Raw genomic sequence first — 11,493 nt, 5'->3', positions numbered from 1 at the left:
GCTCTCCGCCTACTGCCCCACCCCCCTGTAGCTCTCGGCCGCTTGTAGCTCGCTGCCCCACCCTCCTGCTGATCAGTCATTAAGCATCACAGTGTAACAACCATTTGCATATTACCTCTTTATTACATAGGATGTATATATATTAGTATACTAAAGGCCCAGTGCACAAAACTCGTGCACTGGTAGGGTCCCTAGTGGCTGCCAGCTGGGTTCTCCCTCCTTTCCCCCGGCCAGCCCTACCCCCTGGTCGAACTCCCAGACGAATTGTCTCCTGGTCAAGGGGACAATTTGCATACTACACTTCTATTATATAGGATAGAAACGGACCTGACTTACGATAGCCATTCACTGAGTAGATGCTGCCATTTCTTTTCCTGGAGAAAGCTCAGCTGCTAGTTCAGTAGGTACCTAACTGGTGCTGTGCACGTGTCAGCCACCTTTCCCCAGGCAGAGCTCCTCAGCGTAGAACTGTTGCCCCACAAGCTACACGTGCTGGGAGCAGAGTGACCCCCAGGTTTAGTGCAGGTCACGCTCCACCAGCTTCTCAGCCCCAGTCCTGCCTGTCGCCGAATTCCTTACCTCCGAGTGGTGCTTGTGGTGGTTGGTTACCCGAGGACAGCGTCTGGGTGGGACCTGCACATCTGCAGGCCTGTCCTGTGCTGGAGCCATTGACCTCGGCCCCCTGAGACGTACCCCACCTGAAACAAGCACAACGGGCTGGCACTATGTGGGCGCACGTCTCCATGTGGGGATGTACTCTGTTTACATTGAGAAAAGGGGAGTGCTTCCTGAGGACCTACACTGGGGCAGACACGGGTGCTGTCGCTATAACCGCCGTGCTCAGTGGGTGACACTGTTGGTAAAATGTAAGTCACTGCCGTCACTAACCTTCCAGGCCTTGGTCTATGAGCATCCTGGGCAGGAACTGGAGATTGAGCTCTTTGATGAAGACCCAGACAAGGATGACTTTCTAGGAAGGTAAGTCCTTCACGACTGAGCAGAGTGCTGGTCATGCTTTGTTTTTAAAAATCTCTTAAAACTACCTTCACTAACAGATTTGTGTACATGTTGTGTGGGTTTTTAAGTGGCTGTTAGATATAACATTTGCCTCACTTAGGCTTCCTAACACGTTTAGGGCCTAACAAGTTCTTGTGTGAGTAAGAGAAGGCAAGCTTCTAGCTCTGTGTCCGTCAGCAGCCACCAGCATAGACAGCCAGTTCAGTTAAACTGACTGAAGTTAAACACAATTCAAAATCACTTTTGTGGTTGCACTTGCCCCATTTTCAGTGCTCAGTAGCCCCGTGTGGCTTTGGCCCTGCAGGCCAGGACAGCTCTCTGCACCAGACAGGCAGCCTTGCTGTGGCTTGTAGGAATGGGTTTTCAAACATTATTGTTAACGTAAAAACATTCAAATCTGTAAAGAATTTTTGTGAGTTTATTTGAGCCAAACAATTGCTGGGAAGCAGTATCTCAACAGATTGAGATAATGCTTTGGAGAATGGCCGGTTTTCATCTATTTTTATACATTGCAATCAAAGGAGGGGATTTAGGTGGTTTACATGAAATCCATTGGTGGTAGACTAGAGAGGCAGGAGAAAACAAAGTGGGGGGGGGCAGGGGAGACCTCTGGGATTGGATAAATAAAATGATAGACACATACTTAATGGGTGCAGGATAGCCAACAGTCTGCTTCTTGATAAACTGTAGCATTTTGTTGCGTTTCTGAAGTCCTTTTTCATAGACAAATGCCTAAGGTCATTGGTTGAAGAAGTGTGCTTCTCTGCTCTGAAGTTGTGTGTGTTGTTTCTCTAGTCTCATGATTGATCTGACCGAAGTGGAAAAGGAGCGCCTTCTAGATGAAGTAAGTTTTCTGCAAGTCTTGTTCTACTTACTGAGCACTGGCTATTTCCTGCCCCCACCCCATCCTGAAAACTCAACATTTGCCTCTCAAATATGAGAACTTAAGCTTGTTCGTAATAGCAAAGTAATAGAAAAGGAGTTTAAGAACCAAATCTTAGCGTGTGTACTGAGCACCTACCACATATGCTGGACATTTCCTTCAGGCAGGCGGTGCTCTTCCTGGGCAGGGCAGGCCGGCAGCTGTCAGGTCAAGCGCATTTTAAAGATGCTGGCGCCACAGCAGGTGGCGCTGTACTGTGATGGGAGGTCCTCATGTGAAGGCGCCTGTGAAGGCAGGGGACTTGCAGCGAGCAGATGCCCCTCAAGCAGGATACTGCTATTGGAATAAAAGTATGAGGAAGGAGGATTTGTGGTGCTTGTAAACGGTGTGTGAGATTGGTCAAGGAAAGGTCATTCACCAAGTCAGCGCTGCGGTCAGAGTGGCCGAGCGCTCGTGGCCATCGCTCACCAGGGAGCACGAGCCGCCTGTGTGTGCAGGGCCTGGGTCGCAGCGGCTCTTCGAGCACAGGGTTTCAGCCGCCTTTGGTTCATTGCTTTGTGATTTTTAAGCTGAAATAACTGTGTACTATTTTGCTATTAGTATATAGTAATGAATAAAAACAAACATGTTAACTTGTTTGATATTGAAATTCAGCATTTGGGTTTGATGTTATATTAGGCCCATAAGTTCTCTTAAAATCGGTACCTAGAAGCTGATGGAGCTGATAGACATTTGAATCCTTGCATATAAATTAGGGTGAAAGTTACCTCACAGGGCTTTGGTGGTCTCAAGGAGTTAGTGTTTGTGAAGCCTTGAGATGGTCCCAGGCAGCAGGCAGGGGTGGGTGTGGTCCACGGGTGTGGGCCACATGCCTGTCGAGAGAGCTTGGGGCTGGGTGTGGAGGGTTCCGTCCTGGGCTCCCTCGAGCAGTGTTGGTGCCGCAGGCAGTAGCCTCTTGGGACATTATGCAGACTGTTTACTCGAATGTCGATTCAGGAGAACTGCTAACCCTGCACCGTTTGTCTTCAGTGGTTCACCCTGGACGAGGTCCCCAGAGGAAAGCTGCACCTGAAACTGGAGTGGCTCACACTGACGCCACACGCTGCTCACCTGGACCAGGTGTGTGACGCGTTCCTGCCGGCTGAGACCCATGCCTTTCAGAGGACTACAGCAGCAGCTTGGGTGGTTGTGCTACAGTCACTGCGGTGGCCTCAGGGATAAATTAAAGATGATGGCATTTTTTAAGAGATTTGAAGGCCATTTACACCTGTTTTACAGGATCTTCAAATCTTGTACTTGATGCAGAGCCGGGGTTTGGAGGGCCACAGAGCACGGGTCCTTCCTTTGATTTGTAGAGAATCTTTCCTACTTCCACTCTGCTTGCACATATTGGGGTTCTCTGCTCCCTCTCTCCCGTTTGCTGGAGCGTTACAGGCATAATTGGGTAGCAAGGGTCTAAAACGATGTGGAAATGTGCTTGCTGAGACTCTTCTCCTTCCTGGTAGGTGCTGACAGACATCAGGGCTGACAAAGACCAAGCCAACGATGGCCTTTCTTCTTCCTTGCTGATCGTGTATTTGGATTCAGCGAGGAACCTTCCGGTAAGTAGCACTGTGGGAACTCATGTGTGTGCTGGTGTCCACACTGTCACCCGTTCCTGTTGCTGTGTCTTCTCTTCACCCCAGCCCAGAGCAGCGTGGAGTGGGTGGTGCAACAGTGTGTTAAACTCCTTTTTATCATCAAGATGGCCCTTTATTCTGACATGTTTTATGAATAAATCTTCAATACAGAGGAGATTCATCAACTCCCTAGTAGTTAGGGAAGAAGATGTTCTGTAGGAAATCACTGAGTAGTAACATTTCATTCTCTACTTGGTGTGGGAGTAAAATGAAGCAGCTTTGATGACAAACCCAGATTCATCCTGCAGCTGCCTGGCCAGATGGCGGGCGGCCCAGTGGTGGGAGGACAGTACTGAGTGCCCGTGTTAAACTCCTTTTTATCATCAAGATGGCCCTTTATCTGACATGGGTGTGGGGACGCACTGCCCCTGGCGGTCTCCTGCCGCACACGTGGCTTCTGCAGCCCAGAACAGTGCACCTTGTTAGCATCAGAATTGTTTTGCTCTTAGAAAAAACCATAAAGTACAGTTTTTATGGGTAATGACTATAACTTGGAGAAGAAAAACCATATACATTTTCAGTTGTGGGAGGCCTGCTCTGATCTCCCACCACCATAGTTTGACCCTACTGTTCATTATAAATGTCCTATTGCTTTGATATATTTCTTAAAATATATTTTTATTGATCTTAGAGAGGAAAGGAGAGGTGGAGAGAGATAGAAACATCAATGATGAGAGAGAATCTTGATCGGCTGCCTCCTGCACACCCCCTACTGGGAATGAGCACACAGCCTGGGCATGTGTCCTGACCGGGAATCGAACCATGACCACCTGTCTCAGGTTGATGCTCAGCCACTGAGCCACGCCAGCCAGGCTGTTTTGATAATTTTTTGAGTGCCCACCACTTGTTCAGTAGATGGCCATTCTTGCTTTCTTTCATTGTGTTGAAGGCCAATTTTGTTGACAGAAAGACGACTGCTTCCAGATGCAGTGCCCCCTCCCACGATGATGATAATGCTCACCGTCCAGGTCATTAGTGTGTCCCCGTCCCTTCCCGTGGATATGCAGGGAGCAGCGTGCAGCTCGGCCCTTAGCTGCCACCTCGGGGTTTCACTTGGCTTCCATTCTGGTCTCAGCTCAGCGGCTGGACGGTGTGTCCTTTACTTCATGAAGTCACACACCTCATTTCAGTTAGGACCTCTCAGGGTTCAAAACTGTGCATTACTTGGGCTTTGTGCAACAGCACAGTCGTGTACTCAGTGTATCAGGACACTTTATTTAAAGTTTTCACAATTACAGTCTGATCAGTCATCTATTTTTTTTTCATATTGGGAACATGTAATTGAACTCTGTCTATGTAATTGTATATATAGTTGGCCCTTGACCAACATGGGGATGAGGGCTGCCAACCCCAAGCCGAAAATCCACGTGTAACCTAATCCTCCGCTGACGAGGATTCCCTGCCCCGACTGGAATCAGCGTCCCGCACAGCCCGGGCGTGAGCGCCGCAGGGCCGCACGCTGCTCGGGGCCAGCTGTCCTGTGTTCCTTGGACAGTTTCTTTACCGATGTAGCTCTGACTTTCTCTTAAAGTGTTCACCTTTTGGCCTGTCTTCCAGGCTGAAGTCGGTGGCTTTATCTGTTCTAGTTTCAAATTGAGGAAAGTTTCATTATTATTTAACCTTTCTACAAATTTCTTGTATGGTAGAATTTTTTGTTTTTAACCACAATAATGTTTGTTATCAAGTCTTTATCATGCCTGATGGAATGAATGTGATATATTTTAGGGCATACAGAATAGTGTGTCAGAAGGGACTAGGCTGCTCTTCAAAACTGTGTTATTACATTAAATTAAAATTTGAATGATGTCACAGAAGCAAAAGAAGCAAGTGAATCTATTAACCTCTGTTAAAGGGCACTTTGTGCGTGAAGCGTGCTCTGGCCAACGGGCAAAGGGCCTTCGCGGCACTGCTGCTGCTGGGGTCACTTCCCACGAAGCGTGGCCGGCGCTCCCCGTCCCGTGGCTCTGTGACTGCCCTTTGCACTCCTGTTACTGGTGCTTCTTGTGTGTGTGTTGATCACAACCCACCATTCTTTGCTTTCTCCTCCCATTTCCACTTCCTAAGAGTATCTACGAGGGAAGCTTTGGGTGTGGCCACTTAAAAGAGAGGCGAGCGTCGGGACTAGTGTTCTGTGAGAATACTGCCTCAGTCTATAGAGCACTATTTGTGAGTTCCCCATGTCGTCTTCCTTGTGTGCTAGTGGAGACTGCGAGAATGTGGCTGCAACTCCTAGTGCTGTCTCCTCGGTGGGGGAATGGCGTGGCATGCGTTTCACTTTTCTTGCATGATTTCAGTGACTGTGTGTGCTTGCTTGGTGCTTGTTTTGTAAAATGTGCCACTGCTGTGACTAACATTGGTGACTACATCTGATGATGAGATGAACAAACCTGAGTCATGAGGAAGCCCAGGAAAAAATAAAATAACTCTTCCATGGAAAAAGTGAAACCACAGCGATTCATTGGGTTTTCTTGTGGTTCATCTCACTGTGAGATGTAAATATTTCTTTGCAAGCTTTCAAAAACCTCCCTCAAGTCTGCTTTCTCCTCCTGACCAAGCAGAAGCCTTAGAACTTGGCTTTCCTTAGAGTCCCTCTGTGCCCTGGGGTGGTCAGTGAAGACAGACGTGCACTCGGTACCGAAAGCACGCTCTCTCCCTCCTGCGAACCAGTTCCTCAGGGAGGGCAGATACTGCGTGTGTGACTCAGATCCTCTTAGGAATGGAAAGCATTTCCTGGAGCGGACAGCGCGAGTCTGACCTTGCTTGGGAAGCTGATCTCGTTCTATCTGTTTCCCAGGGTCTGTCTGTAGCACCTTGATTCATGGCACTGTTCTTGGTGCCTTTAGCAAACACTTATTTAAGTTTCTTCGGGGTAAAAGGAAGCCACCCATGGCTTAGTTATTAGTCCAGAGGGTCACCCTTTCTTGGCTAATCACTGACTTACTAGCAGCTCAACAGCTGGTGAGACTCTTCGAGTCATTGGTCCTGGAGGCTGATGGGGTCAGGCTTTGCAGCTGTGAGGAGTTCTCATTTCTGTTTCCACATGAAAAAGAGGGGCAGGCAGAACGTCAAGAACAGGTGTATTGTCCCAGGTCAGTGATGGCGAACCTTTTGAGCTCGGCGTGTCAGCATTTTGAAAAACCCTAACTTAACTCTGGTGCCGTGTCACATATAGAAATTTTTTGATATTTGCAACCATAGTAAAACAAAGATTTTTATTTTTGATATTTATTTTATATATTTAAATGCCATTTAACAAAGAAAAATCAACCCAAAAAATGAGTTCGCGTGTCACCTCTGACACGCGTGTCATAGGTTCGCCATCACGGTCCTAGGTGATAGAGGAGGAAAGTCAGGACCTCAAGGGGTGGGCGAGGTTCAGGCACCCCGACAGTATGCGCCCCTCCACCTGCACTGTGACCCACGGTGGTGCTCATGGCATCTATTTTGCACCACTCTTGAGTAACGGAGTTTTCTGTGGCAGTGCTCCAGGACAGCTGCATGGCTGGCTGCGTGATGGCGGCGCCTCCGCCAGCGGCCTGTGCTTACGTCTTTTCATTCTGGAAACGTTCTGCCCTGCGTCAGGGCTCTAGTTGCTTTGTCAGGTTCTGCTGTGACCCTGCTCCGTCATCAACACTGCTTTCCTCCTCCATTGTCACAACCACATGCTCTGCTTTGTGATTCCAATGTTGGCGTTCACAGGGTGCTCTGTGAACTAAATTTGAACAAAGTGATTGTATTTTTAGACCCATTGGTTTTCACTATGAAGTTGGATCTGTGTTTTCTCAATTTCCCTCATGCCTGAGCCCTTTCCTGTTTCTAGGAAAGGCCTCAGCTGCCTGCCCTTCTCAGTCCTACCTTCTACCTGCTCAGAACACTCTTAATTTCCACGCGTAAGTGATTACCACTCGTGACCCCCTGTGGAAACTCTAGAGCAACAGGACTGTGTCCAGACGAGATGGCCCTTCCATTGCTGACTGGAACTCTGCTCTCCTCCTTTTGGTCAAGTCCTGGGCTGCAATTTCAGAGGGACGCCATGGTGCCCTCTGACTCCTGGGGGTCCCCTCTAGACCTTTGGCTTCTGATAACTCGTGTCTGCACAGCACTTTCCAGGGGTTCTACGTGCACCGCTCCCTTAGTCTCAGGTAGGAGACAGCAGGGAGCTGAGGGACTGCGGTGAGAGCCAGGGTCCTGGCTGGTGAGTGGCAGAGCTGGGGGCTGAGCTGGCATGTGCCCTCCCTACACTCCGTCCTAGTGTGAAGGCCTCTCACTCGGCTGTGGGTGGGGTTTACCTGAGATGGCGTTCACACTCATGCCTACTGCCTGGGAAAAGGCCAGCTATAAGGTGGAGCCAGGGGGTGGGGGTGGGGGGTTTGATGCTTGTGCTTCCTCACTAACGGGCACAGGTGGCAGTGCTGCCCCGTTTAAGATGAGTGGCCCAGGTGGAAGGTGCCGTCACGTCTGGAGGCCTCATGCTGGGCCCCTGCCTAGTGCACCTGGACGATCCGACCTGTGTCACCCCCAGGCCTGTGCGGCTTCCACGACCTCACACTACTCCACTGTCCCCCACCCCTACCCCACCCCCCACCTCTGGCCCCGCTTTGCCAACATGGATGCAGGTTAGAGTGATGTGTACATTTTGTACACAGCCCACTGTCTAGAGAACTTCAGAGAGGTTCTTGTCATCCCTCACACCTCAGGGCAGCGGTTCCCAGCCTCACCTGTCCAGACTCCCCCCAGAGATGCACCTGGTGGGTCCAGCGCCCTAATGCTGAGCAGCTGGCCGCCCGGCCGAGGCTGGCTTTCACGTCCCATTCATTCCTCTTGGCCAGATGCTCGACCTCCTTGCCCGGCCCAGCCTGCCACAGTCCCATTTCTTCATTATAAAATCTACTCTTTATAAAAAAATAATAAAATTCAGTTTGTCATTTGAAGTTAATTACAGTGAAAATGATTAAATTTTTAATCTTACATGTTAGTCTTTGAAGGAGCTTGCAAAACAGCTCAGTCTTGTCCTTTTGAGGGCCAGAAAGTAATGAATTTACAGACTAAGATTTAATAAAAGCAGGACATCAAAACTTTAAAGCCAGGAGAAACTTGATGAGCTAAGCTGCCTCCCAGTTTATATTTGGGAAGGAAGGAGGGGTGAAGCAGAGAAGGCCCATCTCTGCTGTGGGCCGGCACAGAGAAAGGAGAAATGTGGCAGCTGCTCTGATAGGATAGAGTTTGGCTTGAGAGTAATCTGGGCATCTATGGCCCGTTGGTTGATATTTAGATAAAACCTAATTATAGATATTTTAGGGGTTCATTCAAGCAAAGGATAGTAAATAGAACCCTTTCTTAAAGTAGCACTTGGATTTTTCAATCCCGAAGTTCAGAGGAGTAGTAACCACAGAGGAGAAGCACATAGGTTTGATGCTGACAGATTCAAGGTTCCTTCTAAGATAAAATCGTGAGCATACAGAAAAATTTTACAAATGTTTTTTTTTTAATGTTTCTGTGTAATTCTTGCTGGTGTTTTTTGTTTAAAGATTTTTTTTGTTCGTTTGCATAAGTTTTCATGTCGTTAACCTTACATAATCTCCTCATTGCATGTTTGATTAACCCTTGGTGTGTTCATCTTCTGCGGGAAAGAGTAACCCGTTAGGGTTTAACCCCGGTGTCTTGAAGAAGACTGCAGTTCAGAAAGCTTTAAAGGTAAACAAATGGCTTCCCTTTGAAAGTTCATGAAGACGTATTGAAAGAGATGATGCTTCAACCCTCGTGGTGTATTACTAATTAGTAATTAGTGGTCGTTAGAGAGAGCCTACTTTTGTTGACCAAGAATTAGTAGAGAATTTAAGTCAGCTCTGAAGAAAAATTTTATAAAGTTCCAGTATGATAAATTGGACATTGTCTTGTTGACCTTAGGTAGCAATATCTAAGGTGGTTTTAAATGACCTGTTTCAGTTGGATTTGAATTTGTGAAAATGATGAACTAGAAGTTCTGTCTGAAATCTTACCCAGTCTTCAGACCTGGTTGGCAGGTGCCCCTTGTCACCGTGGCTGTCTGTTTACACATCACCTCTTCCAATATGCTGAGTCAGGCCGGCTCCGCTGGTGACCTGAGAGCTTCCGGCGCTGTGGCACGGGGCCAGGTCTTTGGGGAAGCTTTACATTTCATTCAGTGATGGATATTGAAAACTGAGCTCCACTCCCTAAAACACCAGGAACATGTATTTTCTGGCTAAATTGTTAAAGTTTTCTATGACTTACGATGTTTTATTATTTTTTCTTTGATTTCTTTGAACATTCTAGACTTAAATATTTGAGGGGAGAGTTTAAATGTAATTATTTTAAGAAAATTCCATATAAAGGAATCAGGAATGTTTTTAAATCAGTTTCATCTGGAGGATAAGTTAAATTTCAAAAGTGGGAAACACTAATAAAGCCTGTTTTGTTTTGTTTTTTGATCCTCACCCGAGGGTATTTTTCCACTGATTTTTAGAGAGAGTGGAAGAGAGAGGGAAAGACAGAGAGAAATACCGATATGAGAGAAACACATCGATTGGTTGCCTCCTATATGCGTGCCCTGACCAGAGCCCAGGCTGGGGAGGAGCCTGCAACCGAGGTACGTGCCCTTGACCGGAATCAAACCTGGGACCCTTCGGTCCACAGGTCGATGCTCTATCCACTGAGCCAGGCTGGCCAGGGCAGATAAAGCCTGCTTTGATGTAGCTTTGATTAAGTCCTTGCTGCACCTTGTTCGCAGTAGTTGAAATACTGCCCCTAAAACACTGTAAGGAGTGTATCAACAGGCTTTCCTCCCATTTCTGTGTTATGGTTGGAACAAAGCTGAGAACTGAAGACGGCTTGGGTTGGAGTCCAGCATGAATTAATAATTTATAGGACGGAAGTGACAGTGTCTTCTTTGCTGGAGTAGTGAGTACGTTAAATGAGATCATGCATGGAAGGGATTCCATGCAGCTAGTCCAATATGTTCATTTTAATTGTTATTACTTCACCTCATTTACGCCTAACAGCTAGCTTCTGGAAATGGTATCATGCCCATTTTATAGAACTGAGAACCAGGGTTCAACTAGATGAACTGTGGGTCTCACTAATCAAGGGGTAAGGAATTGAGCTATAAGTTCAGGGAAGTCGTGACTTAGCTTTATGATATCTGTGTCTCTGAGTTGTGCCGAATGTGGAATCATAGTAGAAAACTTAGTGATTTAGAATCTAAAATGTCATTTATTTTAAGATACATCATTACTTTACGTACCACAAAGAAAGAAAACATGTCAGTAAAGGTTTGTTAGTGTTTATTTCATACTTATTAAAGACTTTTTAGGCTTAGGATACACAGATTTCCACCATGTCACACACATGCACACACAGAAGGAAAACGGAAGCAAGCTAAGTGGGCCAAGGAAGTAGCCATTCCCCCAGCACCTCGATTTTCCCAAAAGCAGGCACATAAAGTCAGCAATTGTGAGTTTCGTTGCTTTCAAAGTAGAAAGTTAAAAAAAAAAGTCTTATAAATATAAGTTTTTAGGAATGAATGGCTACTTTTTCAAAGATGAAGTAAGTATATTAGTTAAATACACTCAGCTTCTGAGTCAGATTCAGGAGAAGTTGTAGTTTCAGCAAGACAGAGGTAACTTCCCTCCAGCATCCCAGAATCTGGCTGGGGCTCTGCCTGCTCGCTACCTCCATCCAAAAGGGGGTCCCTGGGAAGGGGCGGGAGATGCCTCCCCTTTTCAGGCCAGACTGCACCTGCCACACCTGACTGCAAGGGAGGTTCAGAAATAGAAGCTTTGTTTGCAGAGGCCCGGGCCCAGCTCACATGCCAGGGTTCTATCGTCCAGGGAAGAGGGAAAGTGGACTTAGGGGGCAAGCGGTGTCTCTGCCACAGTAGCCTGTAGCTTTTGAATT

The 11,493-nt window shown here is 47.3% G+C and overlaps 1 protein-coding gene across 1 annotated transcript in view; it reads left to right on the top strand.

Moving 5' to 3' along the window:
- Positions 1-11,493, top strand: part of ESYT2 (extended synaptotagmin-like protein 2) — a 57,525-nt gene that overhangs the window by 29,073 nt on the left and 16,959 nt on the right. The window contains exons 10-14 of the mRNA XM_014535563.1: positions 896-978; positions 1,813-1,861; positions 2,930-3,019; positions 3,406-3,501; positions 9,211-9,273. Of these exons, the coding sequence (XP_014391049.1) occupies positions 896-978; positions 1,813-1,861; positions 2,930-3,019; positions 3,406-3,501; positions 9,211-9,273 (381 nt within the window). The remainder of the gene's footprint in view (positions 1-895; positions 979-1,812; positions 1,862-2,929; positions 3,020-3,405; positions 3,502-9,210; positions 9,274-11,493) is intronic.

Source organism: Myotis brandtii, unplaced genomic scaffold (assembly GCF_000412655.1).
Source record: "Myotis brandtii unplaced genomic scaffold, ASM41265v1 scaffold145, whole genome shotgun sequence".
NCBI classification, from domain to species: Eukaryota; Metazoa; Chordata; class Mammalia; order Chiroptera; family Vespertilionidae; genus Myotis; species Myotis brandtii.
This window is presented reverse-complemented; position numbering and strand designations above follow the sequence as displayed.